Raw genomic sequence first — 15,214 nt, 5'->3', positions numbered from 1 at the left:
TCCCACCCCAGCCAACAGAACTGAACTCCAAGCCTTCCTAGGCCTACTCAATTTCTATGCCCTTTTCCTGCCACACAAAGCCTCTGTGGCTGAACCTCTGCACCACCTCCTCCACAAAAACACCCCGTGGGTCTGGGGCCGCAGAGAATCCGCTGCCTATAAAGCCGTGAAATAACTGCTGGTGTCCAACGCTGTCCTCTCCCAATACAACGAACATTTGTCTCTCCTACTAGCCTGCGACGCTTCGCAATATGGGGTGGGGGCAGTCCTCTGCCACCAACTGCCGAATGGCAATGAAGTGCCTGTTGCGTTTTTCTCTTGGACCTTGTCACCGGCCGAGAGGAACTACGCTCAAATTGACAAGGCAATTGTGGCCGGTGTCAAGCGTTTCCACCATTACATCTATGGCCGCAGGTTCCAGATTATCACCGACCACAAACCGCTACTAGGGTTGCTGGCTGGCGACAAGCAAGCTCCTCAGGTGCTCTCCCCTTGCATGACCCAATGGACGATGTTCCTCGCCGCCTATGACTACACCCTCCTGCACCACCCAGGGAAGCAGATCACCCATGCAGATGCCCTCAGTAGATGCCCGCTCCCAGATGTCTTAGAAGACCCAGTGCCAGCCTCGTCTGTTCTCTTAATAGACGACTTCAACCTGCCGGTCACGGCGGCTGACATCGCCCGGCAGACCGCAACGGACAAGGTAATCTCCCGTGTCATAGATTGGGTGAAACGGGGTTGGCCTAGGGACACTGTAGGACCTGAATTTCTCCCCTATAAAACACGGTCACAGGAGCTCTCTGTTCAGAGCGGCTGCCTGTTGTGGGGCCACCGGGTCATAGTCCCTCCACCCCTCAAGGCTGCTGTTTTAACCAAACTACACTGCGGCCATCCCGGGATCGTCCGCATGAAAGCCCTAGCGCGCAGTTACCTGTGGTAGCCCAAGTTAGACAAGGACATTGCCACCCATGTCTCGGGTTGCCCCCAATGCCAAGGCTCCCATGCCTCGTCCCCCAGAGCCATGCCCCTGGAGTGGGAGTGCCCTAGCTCGCCCTGGTCCCGAATCCATGTGGATTTCACTGGGCCCCTGCAAGGACAGGTCTTCCTTATCATAGTGGACGCATTCTCCAAATGGTTGGAAATTGTCAGAATGCCGTCCACCACCTCCAACGCCCTCATTGTGGCCCTGCGGCGGCTTTTCGCCACACACGGACTTCCGGACATGCTGGTGTCCGACAATGGGCCCCAGCTTACGTCCGCCACTTTCGAGGGGTTCCTGGCTACCCTGGGGGTCCAACACGCCTTGACATCCCCGTTCCACCCGGCAAGTAATGACCTGGCGGAACGCATGATGCGCTCCTCCAAAGAAGCCCTCACAAAGATGGGGCCGGCGGACTGGCAGGAGCGCATAGATGCCTTCTTGTTGGCCCATCACTCCACACCCTGCCCAACCACTAACCTCAGCCCCGCAGAATTATTGATGGGAAGGTGCTTTAGGACGTCCCTAGACCGGTTGCACCCTAATTACTCCACGGCCAAGCCCCTGGACTCCACTGGGGGAGCCTGGCCTTTTGCCCCAGGGGAAGCTGTCTATGTGCGGAACTATAATGGCTATCCATTGTGGCTGCCGGGCGTTGTAGCTGACCAAACCGGGCCCTGTTCTTACAGGGTGAAGTTGGACGACAGCCGAGATTGGAGGCCAACCTATGCACCAGCCTGACCAGGTTCCACAGGAAGCCGAGCCTGAGAGCGCATGCACAGGCCTTGCAGACGGGCCTCCAGCCAACCCCGAGTTGCAAAACGGCGGCTTACCTGGGGAGCCAGTCCGACCCCTATTGTTCCCAGGTCCAGCGTTGCGGTCATCTTGCGAGTCGGGGTCCTCGGAGAGATGTCCATCCCGTCCAGAAGGTGACGTCGAGCCACAGCATTCAGGCCGGGCTAGGCGGCGCCCGGCCTACTTACATGACTACGCTTGCGTGAATGTGGTGGGAAGGAGTGTTACGTTCTGAGCATGCTCACCACGTTCATGTATGAGCGGGAGAACGTCGACAGCTGATTGGCTGCTGTCTGACAGCTCCTAGTATAAAAGGGAGCTGTCAGATGGAAAGCCCAGCTGAGCCTATTATGGAGCCGGTTGCTCTCTGTTGCTCTCTTGTTAATATTCAGGAATAAACTTGTTAGCCTTTATTCCTGCCTCCGCCTCAGTTATTCGGCAACCACCCACAGTTCTCAGTACAAAACACTGATTTTATTTGATTCTCCATCTGGCTGGTCATAGGGTGAGTGTGACCCCCTCTCCATCAGGATACATGTTATATTTTGAAGGATGCTTTTGTTATCAAAGTCCCACAACCCAACAAGTCTTCAATTTGGACTCAAGAATGTGAATGGCACAGAAAACAGAAAGAAAGTTCATCTATTCATAAGGGGGAATGGCTAGATTGATACTGTATACCACGTATATTAATTGAATTTCCAAAACGCTCTACTTCAAATGTTTGTTCATACTTTCATTTCTGAATATGCTGTGCTTTTCAAAATAAGTGCATTAAAGTGAAAGCTTAATACCTATGCATGTTTGCAGTATTCTAAGATATTGGTTGCTTGGTTACAACGTTGGGGCACATTACCTGGAAGAATCATTAATCCATGCCCAGTTTTGTATTCTACTTCCTTGTTCCTTGTTCAGTCTAATCACAACAAGAATTGCACTGAATAATATGGCTGAATAATTTGCAGACATGAAAGAAGATTTCAGGGAAAGCAGTTTAAGGAGCCAAGAAGAGGAAACAGGTACTTTGGCTACGTACTTTTGCTGTTTCGATCTTGGAATGGCGAACCAAAAATCTCCAGCATTTTCTTTTTCTTTAGCAAAATTCCTCCACCTACCACACTGCCTTCTCTGATCTTGAATTATTGCACTGTCTGCAGACAGAATACTAAGACTCAATTGTTCTCTGATTTTGATTATATGTGGGGAGTTCTGCTGCAAATATTGTTTCGGAGCAACTTTTTATTAATCATACTTGGGAAAGTTTGACCTATTGGATATCTGAACCCTCTAATCTGGATATTTTCTAGAATCTATAGCACACCCAAGCACATTATAATAACCAAAGTGCTAATTTCTATAACTCCACACTTAACTTGCAATAGAAGGGAGCAAATATAGGATGGTAAAGCACAAAGGCAAAAGTCAAGACACAAAATCTTTCAAGGTCTCAGAATAATTTTTTGATGGGTTGGTATTTTATTTTGGTTTTTTTGCACTCTATTTTAGGTGTACATTACAGATTATTATTTTTTGTTATTAAGAAATGGAATGAAACAGTGCTGCCTACTTCTGGCACTTGCTGTACAGTATTATAATTTGATGCCATGGTTAGAAGAGGTTCTGGAAATTACAGAAAAAATATTCTGCATTATTCAATAATATTGAATTAGGCTAATATTGAATTAAGTTGCCAGTTCTGCTTAGAGGAATCAAAATGGCAGGAAGAAACAAAAAGAAGAATAGCACTTAGAGAAACAAAAATGGTGATGGCGTTACGACCTTTTCCAGTAGATTCAATGTGGCACCTAGAGAAAGAAGAATAAGATATATCTGTGAAATATTTATTTTCTTTCAAATAAGATGGATTACTTCCCTCTATTCAATGTAGCTTCCTTTGAGATGAATTTCCTTGATTGGGTCATTCTGTGACAGTGACTGTGTAATTATGAAGAAGGTTTTAACAAGCTTTAGGCCCTTTCTGATCTGCTTAGATTGATCTCCCAAGTGAAATGCATTTTAAAATGGAAATTAAGTGCTTCTCTGTGACTTGTGTTTGCCTAATATTTTGGATCAACGAATGTGTTTGGAACTAACAGAGAATTTTGTTGGTGTTCTTACAAATAAAACAACCCCAATCTTCAAAACACAGGGAAGGGATATTATGTATGCGCAAGACAGAAACCAGTCACCTGCAACTACAGGTAGTCCTTGACTTACAACAGCTTGTTTAGTGACCGTTTGAAGTTACAATGTTGCAGAAAATTAAGGGATTCAAACTCCAGAACCAAAAGAAGTAGTCTTTATTTGCGCAGTTTCAGAGCAAGATAGCCAAAGCAGACATCTAAACATCTGAACAAAGACTTATAGAGAAGTCAGTTCTTATATGTTCTTCAAAAGCAGTAAAATACAGAAATTAGCTTTGGTTGGTTACATGAGTCATAGCCCCTGTTACTATGCTAAAGAAGCTAAATATCTTGCCCTCCTTTCGTAGATCGAGGTCACAGGTGACTTGCAAAGAAGCATCTAAGTTACAGGCAGTATGTTTGTGGTTAGCCCTACGCTTAATTCATATATGTGAACTTTAGCTGAACTTGAGACAGGTGTGAATTTGAGGTTTGACATTTAAATTTCCCGTTCTTCTACAAGTCTTAAAAGTTATTCCTTCTTTCTGTCTTGCCACATTTCATGTCTTGTCTCACTTTATGTCGAGTTTCATTTAATGTCCTGCCTCAACATCACTGAAAAAAGTGACGTGACCATTTTCCACACTTATGACCGTTGCAGCATCCCCATGGTCACATGATTTACATTCAGATGCTTGACAAGTGACTCGCATTTATAACGGTAGCAGAGGTGGGTTCCTACTGGTTCCGACAGAGTCGGCCGAATAGGTAGTAACTCAGCCTGCCATGTCCCCGAACCGGTTCTATCAGGGCCACCATCTTTTTTGGGGTTTTTTTTTACTACTGCGCATGCAAAGCACGTCCCTGAGCGAACTGGCAGTAGCATAAGCCGGAATCCACCCCTGAACGATAACAGTATCCTGGAGACATGTGATCCCCTTTTGTGACCTTCTGGCAAACAAAATCAATGAGGAAATCAGATTCACTTAACAATTGTGTTACTAATTTAGCATCTTAACAAATGTAGCAAAAAAAGTTGTAAAATAGGGTAAATACTCACTTAACAAATTTCACACTTAGCAACACAAATTTTGGCCTCAGTTATGATGGTGAGAACTACCTGTAGTTTGCTTTTTAAGAACGGACCTTGAGGGTGTTTTTGTAAATAAAAATAGGGAATGGCAATTTGTTTTAGTCTAGGCCACCTTTCTATTTAATTTTTTGAAAGTGAAATAACCTTTTACAAATACTAATTTATTATTCATAGCCGCCATGTTGCCTCCTATTATAATTGTATATATTTATATAAAAATGCACCAGTCTAACTAACCAACAGTTTTGGAGCCCTTGAACTTCTGAATAGGTGACAATCAGCATTCTGTTATGTTTCAATTTGCTCTATGTTGAATCAATCCACGAACTTAAGAGATCAGATTGTTTTATAAATTTTGGAGGCTGACGGGAAATTTATCACAGTCTCAAGATTTCTTCGATGATAGGATAGGCTGCAAACAAATCACTCAACAAATGTAACTAAATAAGACTTTATAGAACTTGCAGTAGACTTTCACAGACAAAAATGCCAAAGGGCAGAGATCAGTAGGCAATATAATCACATTTTCCTAATATAAAGTTCTGTGTATACTGTCATGCCAAATAGTGGATCTACTATACCTCATGGCCTTCTTCATAGTTCTTTATTCACCTGAACAGGAAAATATCCTCAAAGTCCTGAATTCCTATTATCTAGATTATGATGAGGACAAGTGTCCTTGATATTGGATTCAAGATTCGCTGAATGAGCGGGCTTCTTTGTTATGGCAACATTAAAGTTATAGGTCAGTTAGTTACCTGAAATTGATGACATGCCAACAAGTTTTCTCAACCTTATCAACTATAAGATGGGTGGACTGCAACTCCCAGAATTCCCCAATCAGCATAGCATAGCTGGCTGGGGGATTCTGGAAGTTGTAGTCCATACATCTTAATATTGCCAAGGTTGAGAAACACTGCATACAACAATTGAAAAGGGCCTCACTTAGCATGGAGAATGCCCTCTATTAACCATAAAGATAAACGTTGGTTCTGCCTGTTTTGTAAACTTCTGTAGCTGCATGCTTAATTAATCTAAATTTGAACAAATAGTTGTATATATTCAGCTCTTTGAATGCATATGGACTGCTCAGAATGACTTGCTCTGGATTGATGTCTATTGGCAGAGATGGATGGGGGCCAGCAGGTCTCCCCATCACTCCTTCTCCAGCTACCAAGCAATCAGACGCTACGTTTTCGTGGTAAAAAAGCAGCAGCTTGGGAAGAGGCTTGGAAGGGGGCTTTGGAGCCCACAGAGGACACCCATGAAGTGTTGCTTGAAGAAGGGGAAGACAGCCAGCTTCTGAAGGAGATGCCTCTCTGCCTGGAGGAGAAACGCAAGCTCAGGTACCAAAGCTCTTGATTCTTGCCGAGACTCTTGAGGAGGAGAACATTGAAAAGTGTGTAATTAAAATGACATTCCCAGCTCTGTGTCCTCGGAGAACACGGTGAATGCTAATTATGGGAATTGCGACTGAAGGCCACCCTCTCAAGAGAAACATCTTAATTGGGCTCCATCTTTTCTGAAGACTCTTGTGGAACAGAACAAAGATAGCTGGGAATCCAGAACATTTGGGAAGAGATCCAGTGATAGCGTCCTAGTGGGTTGTGATGTGGGAAGGCACAGATGTTTCTAAGTGAAACACAGCCCTATTGAATAATATCTTGATCGAAGTGATTAGGAGCCCTACTTTCAGAGGTGGTATTCAGCAGGTTCTGATCAGTTCTGGAGAACCAGTAGTGGACATTTTCAGTAATTCAGAGAACCGGTAAATACCACCTCTGACTGGCCCTGCCCCCATCTATTATCTGCCTCCCGAGTCCCAGCTGATTGGGAGGAAATGGGGATTTTGCAGTAACCTTCCCCTGGAGTGGGGAGGGAATGGAGATTTTGCGGTATCCTTTCCCTGCCACGTCCACCAAGCCACGCCCACCAAACCTAACCACACCCACCAAGCCCTGCCCACAGAACCACTAGTAAAAAAAATAGAATCCCACCACTGCCTACTTTGAATATTTCTCTTAAGTGTGGATTAGATTTTCCCATGTTGATGAAGGGTTTTATAAAACCTGAGGGATTGGACATAATGGGCAGAGGGGTGAAGAGGAAAGTATTGCTACACACTTCAATTCATGTATTTAATTGCAGTTATGTTAGTTTCTCATTTAACCACATTTTGCTTTAAGAATGCTGCAGAAACAGGCAGTCAAGAAGCTCAGCGGTTGGCAACTTTGGCGCATAGAGAAGTCGAAGACGCTGCGCCATCTTCAGAGTCAGACAAGCACAGCCATCTCCTCAGCTAGGTTGTGGCGAGGCACTCTGCAACACATCGAAGGTACAGGCAAGGCCCTTAAGGACTATTTTGGAGAGAACAATAGCTTAGGCGTTTGAGCTTGCCTTGTGACTATTTGTATTCTGTCTCCAAAGGCCATTTTGGAACAGGGATCCAATCCTTTTTCAACTTCTTGTGTTTCTTGGTCCTGATGAATTTTGTGGCTTCCTTGCTGGTGGTAGGATTTGTGATTGCTCCAAATGCTGCCTTTGAAGCTCTACAACTCAACTGGACAAGTCAAGCGAATAGTAGTTTGGGTGAGTGAATGACCCATGACATATGTGTTCCATACTTATGTGTCCTGAGCAATCAATATAAAATGTATTTGATTTATTCCTATGTGCCAATGCAATCAAGAATGGCCTTGGATGGTCCACAATATCAAACATGCCCCATACTAGGCCCACTGCTTGTCAACATTTTTTAAAAATGATATAGTCAAAGCTGAGGCAGGATTGGTTCCCCTAGGAAATGCACTCAAGGTTCAAAAGAATCTTGAAAGCCTTGAGCATCAAGCCTTTTCTAACAAAACTCAGTTCGGTGGCAAGAATTATAGGTCCTGCATTTAGATAGGAAAAATAAGATGTACAGGTATAGGGTAAGTTGTATGGATCCGGGTGTCCTAGACCACAGATTAAACATGAGCCAGCAGCTGCCAAAAATTATGGGATGTGATAGTTCCGCTTTATGCCGCACTGGTCATTATTGAATGGTTGAATCACTTCCTGTGATCTCAAAAACTATGCTTCTGTTGATGCAGCTCACAGTGCTGAAAAAGCACAGAAAAATAACAAAAATAGTGAGGGTCTTAGAGATTGAATTCTCAGACGACCTTCTAAAATAATTGAGTAAGATTGGTCTAAAGAAAGACATGTAAAATCTTCCAGTACTTGAAGTGCTATCATAGGGAAGAAGGTATAGATATATGCTATGTACTGCTTGAAGCTAGTACAAGAACTAATGGGTGGAAGCTTTACAAAGAGTAACTCAAACTTGAAATATGGTGGAATTGCCTAACCATGACAGTTATTAAGCAGTATAACAGCCTATTTCTTGGAGTCCATCACTGGAAGTTTTCAAACAAAGATTAAACACCCCATTTGCCTGGGATGATATGAGGATTCCTTCTTTGGGTTGGATCAGAAGACATTCAAGGTATTTTTTAAATCCTATGGTTCTATTATGCCTTGAGATAGAGGCAGAAATTCAATAGGTGTAACAGACCACTTTGCCTTTAAAAATGCCAGCCAGAGTTGCTGGCAAAATGTCAGAAATCTGTTGTTAAGATCAAGGTCACTAAACTCTGAAGCCCAATGCTGCTCAAAAAAGGACAATCAGTATATAAGGCATAGCTTTAATTACACTGTATTTCAAGGAGGGAGAATCCGACTGAATTTCTACTTGCCATTTGGACTCTTGTCAATAAAATGTGTTTGTGATGCTGGCAGGGAAGACCTATAGAGCAGTTATACACAGGGTGCTCTTGTATAAGTAATAAGAAATGTAGATTTACTCCATTTGGAAGTAAATAAACACAATTTTAAGGAACAGCACACAAATGTTTAAAACATCCATCTTTCAATCAATCAGTCAATAAAAACATTAGTTACTACCTTTTGAAGCAAATTGGATAATCACCCCCTGCTTTTCAAAGAGCTGGGATGGGGTTGTAAGATGATTTGAAATAGGAAATGAAGTGCACTGCCATCTAAAGGAGTAATTACCATAAAACCATTAAGGTCAAAGACTAAATTACCTAAGTGACATGACTAAAAGGCTTGTTAGAAGAATAGGTTGCAAATGTACTGTGAAGGAGAAGGTACATGAGTGTTTTGGAAAAAGCTACTTCAGCAACCAAGATCATGCATTTCCCACTTAAAGGTAGTAAGGTAGATCATTTTTTTCCCGGGAATGGTGCTAAGAGCATCTGGTATTTTGTACATATTTTATCTTTTTTTTTTTTCTGAGAAAGAGTATGACCCACTCTTACAAAAATCAGAAGCCTGAATGCGACCCTTGAGCCCCATCCATGCTGGAAAGCTAATTCTTGCTCCCTAATTCCTTCCAGTGAATGTACTATGTCAAAAATACAATCCCGTCCCTCAAGGCTTGGTCAGCTACTTTTTCTACATTATGGATCTTCTGTCAGGCAAGGTAAGAAATTATACCCTCAAGGATGTATTCCCAATATCTTGGGAAGTAGCTACAGTGACCACCATGTGTAATGCAGAGGTGGTATTCAGCCGGTTCTGACCAGTTCTGGAGAACTGGTAGCGGAAATTTTGAGTAGTTTGGAGAACCAGTAAATGCAGCCTCTGACTGGCCCCGCCTCATCTATTCTCTGCCTCCCAAGTCCGTTTATCGGGAGGAAATTGGGATTTTGCAGTATCCTTCCCCTGCCATGTCCACTAAGCCATGCCCATCAAGTCACGCCCACAGAACTGGTAGTAAAACAATTTGAATACCACCATTGCTGTGATGTGAATGTTTATTTCTCTCCAGGGATTCATAGAACAAACCTACCTGTTCTACGGCTATTATCCAAATATGGCTGTCAGCTTTGTCAACTTTGCCTATGACATTCCTCTCGCTTATCTCCTCACAACGCTATTCTACTTGCTGTTCTGCCTGGCCTGGATTGTTCGCAGGTGAGCACCACTGTGGAATCAAAACACAAGTCTCCAAGTGAGCAATCAAGGCTCAGTACAGATAGTCTTCGACTTTCAACCACAACTGAGCCCAAAATTTTTGTTCTTGAGTGAGATGTTTGTTAAGTGGGTTTTGTCTCATTTTATGACCTTTCTTGCTATTGTTGTTAAGTGAATCACCACAGTTAGTAACCTGGTTGTTAAGTAAGTCTGGCTTTCCCATTGAGTTTGCTTGTGAGGAGTTCGCAAAAGGTGATTGCATGACCTTGGGACACAACAACGGTCGTAAATATGAACCAATTTTCAAGCATCTGAATTTTGATCCCATGATCCTGGGGATGTTGCAAAGGTCGCAACTGTGAAAAATGGCCATGTCACATTCTTCAGTGCCACTGTAATGTTGAATGGTCTTAAATGAACTATTGTAAGTCAAGGACTACCTGAACAGTATTAATTAAACAATGTGTATTGGAGGGATTCACTCACAAGAATGAGAGCCAGGTTAGTCTACTGGTTAAGGCTCCATGTTAGAAAGTGGGAAACCATGAGTTCAAGTCCCAGCTCAGCTATACATGTCAGCTGGATGACTTGCGTTAGTTACTCTCTCTCAGCCCAATCCACCTCACAGGGTTGTTGTTGTGGGGAAAATAGGAAGAGGAAGGCGTGTTGGGTATGTTTGCCATCTTGAATTACCGTATTTTTCAGAGTATAAGATGTACCTTTTTCCCCTAAAAAAGAGGCTGAAAATCTGAGTGTGTCTTATACACTGAATACAGTATTTTTGGCCTACTGAAACCCCGCCCCCTTTGCAAAAATGGGCGTGCAGAGGGTTTGGGAGGCCTGCAAAGTGCTCCCGGGAGCTGGGGAGGGCAAAAACAAGCGAAAAACAGGCCATTTTTTTCTCGTTCCCCACCCCCCGGCCCCTAGGAGCACTCTACAAGCCTCCCAAAACCTATGCATGCCCTGTTTTGTGCAAAAAATGAGGCGTGCAGAGGTTTTAGGAGGCCTGCAGAGTGCAAAACCCTTTTTTTTTAGTTTACCTCTTCAAAATCTTGGTGAGTCTTATACTCCAGTGCACCTTATAAACTGAAAAATATGGTATTTGTATAAATAATAAAGGCAGGAGAAAAATAAATGAAAAAATATTGACAAACAAAGGGATACACTCATATTTATACATCTCAGAAAGGTGTGAAAGACTAACACATAAGCAACAGATGATGTAAGCATACATACCTATAGCTAAGGGATCTCAAGTTACTACAGGTAGTCCTCAACTTATGACCATAATTGAATGTTTGCTACTAAGTAAGGCAGTTATTAAGTGTGTTTTGCCCCATTTTACAACCTTTCTTGCTACAGTTGCTCAGTGAATCACTGCAGTTAATTTAGCAACGTGGTTGTTAAACAAATCTGCCTTTGACTTTGCTTTTCAGAAGTTAGCAAAAAGGGGATCACATGACCTCGGGACGTTGCAAGTCATAAATATGAACCAGTTGCCAAGCATCCAAATTTTGATCTCGTGATCATGGGGATGCTACAACGGTTGTGTGAAAAATGGTCATAAGTCACTTTTTTCAGTGCCATTGTAACTTCAAACTGAACAAGTGGTTGTAAGTCAAATACTACCTATATAGTTAATGGACCTCAGGTCACTTCAGGGGTGAAATTCAGCAGGTTCTGACATGTTCTGAAGAACCGGTAGCGGAAATTTTGAGTAGTTTGGCGAACCGGCAAATGCCACCTCTGGCTGACCCCAGAGTAGGGTGGGAATGGAGATTTTGCAGTATCCTTCCCCTGCCACGCCCACCAAGTCACGCCCACTGTTAGATATTAACACTAGCTACCATAGTTTCCATTCTGGTCCTCTGTTCCGGCGGGAACAGAGGTATAATCTGATTGGCTAAGAGGTCTGACAGCTCCCTATAAAAGGGGAGCTGTCAGACTGAACAGTTGCTGTACACACTTGTCTGTCTGAATAAAGAGCTGTTGTTGCGTTAAGCCAGTGTTTGCCTTCTCATTGCCTGATCTAACACTGGTGACAAGGGTGGGATCGAGAGGCAGATGGGTGAAGAAACGAACAACGAGACATCCAGCAAGTAAATCCAGCCCGGAGCTTCGGCGCGGCGTCAAGTGACCATTTTGAGCGGCAAATTCGAATCGCCTCATCCAAGAATGGCCATGCATGCCCCGCCAACTCCGTATGACCTGGTGGCTGAACACTGGGAATTGTATATGTTAAGGTTCGAATGCTTCCTCGAGGCAAACGACCTTATGGGGATTCCTGGCTCCCGCAAGAAGAACTTCTTCCTGGGTTACTGCGGCCGAGAGGTCTTCAAAACAGTGAAGGACTTATCGGAGCCAACTCCGATCCAAGCGGTTCCTTGGGCAGCATTACAACAGACTCTAAAAACTCACTACGCGCCCAAACCATCGAGGCATGTTCGCCGCCATGAATTCAACGTGCGGAACCAACAGTAGGGAGAATCCATAAACCAATATGTTGCAGCCCTGCGAAAGGCAGCAACATATTGCGATTTCCATGACCTGGATGACCAAATTTTAGACCGCTTAATCTGCGGCGTGTGGGACATTAATCTGCAGAGATGTCTGCTAGCCAGATCAAATATGTCTCTGCAGATCGCACTTGACAAAGCCAGAGCATCCGAATCTGCAGACAAGTCTACGGAAGCGTTACAGCGCCAACACAACGTGCCACAAACCACGCAGAAGCAAACGTGCATACATCACGAGGCCGTTGAACAAGAACCTTCTGACAGTGAAGATGATGACAGCTACCGCATGCGCAGTAGCCGCACAAAACCAGTGTGAAAATTCAACTCGCGCCTGCTGCCCTGCGCAAGCTGCGGAGGGGACCATACCCGGCCTATCTGTTGGTTTCGGGACGCGACCTGTTAGCGTTACGACAAGAAGGGGCACATTGCCAAAGTGTGCCGGAGCGAATTCCCTGCCACAGCTTGCCAGCCAAAACCGCCAACAGAGGCCCAACCCAGGGGCCTGGCGGAAAACTCAAGGGCGCCCAGAGAGTAAAGTAACCTATCAAACCACGATAGGGCAAGTCCGCACTAGGCGGCCAAAAAAGCTGAAAGTCACAGTCCTCATTGAGGACGCTCCCTGCAAGCTTGATGTCGACACTGGATCGTCCCTAACGATCATTTCCTGGTCGACCCTGAAGCAAGCCATCCCGAGCCTGAAAAGATGGCACCTTCGCACCCCAGACATCACTTGCATGACTACCAGGGGAACCGAGTCCCCATCATGGGCCAAGGCACTTTCCGAGTGCAGTTCAAAGACATCAGCGCCAAACTTCCCGTGACTGTGGCCAGCGCACCGCTACAGAGCCTCCTGGGGCTCGATTGGTTTGAAGCCCTGGTGTTGGAAGTCACGGGAATCAACTCCGTAAAAGACCGTGGCGCCGAGGCGATTTTTAAGGAGTTCGAGGACGTCTTCGGCTCTGGTCTCAGTAAGTATGTGGGGACGCCAATCTCTTTTAACTTGGACCCCAACATAGTGCCTATCAGGCTCAAACCCAGGAGAGTACTTTTCGCTCTCTGCCCTAAAATCGATAGGGAAATTGACAAGCTGGTGAATCAGGGGATCCTAGAGCCGGTCGACCATGCACGCTGGGAGACCCCTATAGTGACCCCGGTCAAGCCAGATGGGTCAGTCCGCATCTGTGCGGACTATAAATGCACATTAAACAACGCGCTACAGCAAAGCGCCTATCCTGTGCCTATTGTACAGCACCTACTACATTCGTTAGGCCCAGGATTTTTTTTTGCTAAATTAGATATGGCGCAGGCATACCAGCAATTGCCTGTAGATGGCGCCACAGCGGAGGCTCAAACCATCACGACGCACAGGGGTGCATTCAAATGCCACCGCCTGCAATTCGGAGTTAGTATCGCCCCTGGATTGTTCCAAAGCGTCATGGAACGGCTTTTGCAGGGGATACCAGGAGTCGTCCCCTATTTTGACGACATTTTGGTATCGGCTGCAAACGAGGCGCAACTTTTAAAAAGAGTTAGTGCTGTTTTGACCAGAATTCGCGAAAAAGGCCTCCGGCTCAAAAAAGAAAAATGCTAAATTAATGTGCCCAGGGTAGAATTTCTGGGGTACATGATTGATGGCTCTGGGATCCACCCGACATCCCAAAAAGTAAAAGCTATCCAGGAAGCCCCCACACCTCGCAATCAGGCCGAGTTGCAGGCGTTCCTCAGGCTCCTTAACTTCTACAGCATCTTTCTCAAACAGAAAGCCACCGTCGCTGAGCCCTTGCATCGTCTCCTGTCCAAGAACGGCACATGGTCCTGGGGCTGAGCTGAGGCTGCCGCATTTGCCGCGGTGAAAGGCCTTCTGACTGCTGACTCCCTGCTGGTCCAGTACAGCCAAACTTTGCCGCTGGTGTTAACGTGCGACACATCCCTCTTTGGCGTTGGTGCTGTCCTCAGCCACCGCATGCCCAATGGCACGGAAACCCCTATTGCTTTCTACTCACGAACCTTGTCTTCCACTGAAAAGAACTACAGCCAAATGGACCAAGAGGTTTTGGCTGCAGTAGCGGGAGTCAAGAGGTTCCACGAGTACCTTTATGGCCGAGACTTCAAACTTGTGACAGACCACAAACCATTGTTAGGGCTACTGGCTGGGGACCGACCTACCCCGGTATCTTTGTCTCCGCGCATGACCAGGTGGACTGTTTTCCTGGCTGCCCTGGTTCCACATTGGGACATGCTGACGCTTTGAGCTGCTGTCCCCTACCTGAACTGCTGGCCGACCCCACTCCCAAGACACCGGTCCTACTTATTGACTGCCTGGACTCTGGACCTGTCTTGTCCAATGACATTGCCCGTTTTTCTGCTAAAGACTCTACTATTAAGCAGATTTTGAACTGGGCGTGGAGGAGGTGGCCCAAGGGGCCTGTTGGGGCCGAATTTAAAATGTTTTTTACTAAACGTGATGAGTTGTCGGTAATCAAGGGCTGTTTACTGTGGGGGGACCGGGTGGTCGTTCTGAGCAAACTGCGAAAGGCAGTATTGGAGGCATTACATGTGGGGCATCCTGGCATTGTCAGGATGAAATCCTTGGCTAGGAGCTATGTCTGGTGGCCTAACATGGACTGGGAGATAGAAGAGTGGGTGGCTACCTGCACTCCGTGCCAGGAATCCAGACAGGTCCCCGAGAGGCGCCCACTAAGGAGTGGGAGCGCCCTTAGGCATC

The 15,214-nt window shown here is 45.4% G+C and overlaps 1 protein-coding gene across 1 annotated transcript in view; it reads left to right on the top strand.

The window, feature by feature from the left end:
* Positions 1 to 2,678: 2,678 nt before the first annotated feature.
* The window catches only part of TMC4 (transmembrane channel like 4), a 32,104-nt gene continuing 19,568 nt past the window's right edge, over positions 2,679 to 15,214 (top strand). Inside the window, exons 1-6 of the mRNA XM_081932853.1 lie at positions 2,679 to 2,796; positions 6,120 to 6,339; positions 7,180 to 7,328; positions 7,421 to 7,582; positions 9,394 to 9,479; positions 9,828 to 9,973. Coding sequence (XP_081788979.1) covers positions 2,745 to 2,796; positions 6,120 to 6,339; positions 7,180 to 7,328; positions 7,421 to 7,582; positions 9,394 to 9,479; positions 9,828 to 9,973 — 815 coding nt within the window. The 5' untranslated portion in view covers positions 2,679 to 2,744. The remainder of the gene's footprint in view (positions 2,797 to 6,119; positions 6,340 to 7,179; positions 7,329 to 7,420; positions 7,583 to 9,393; positions 9,480 to 9,827; positions 9,974 to 15,214) is intronic.

Source organism: Natrix helvetica (assembly GCF_964273705.1).
Source record: "Natrix helvetica genome assembly, chromosome: Z".
NCBI lineage: Eukaryota > Metazoa > Chordata > Lepidosauria > Squamata > Natricidae > Natrix > Natrix helvetica.
The sequence above is the reverse complement of the archived record's forward strand: the minus strand, read 5'-3'. Positions and strand labels throughout refer to the sequence as shown.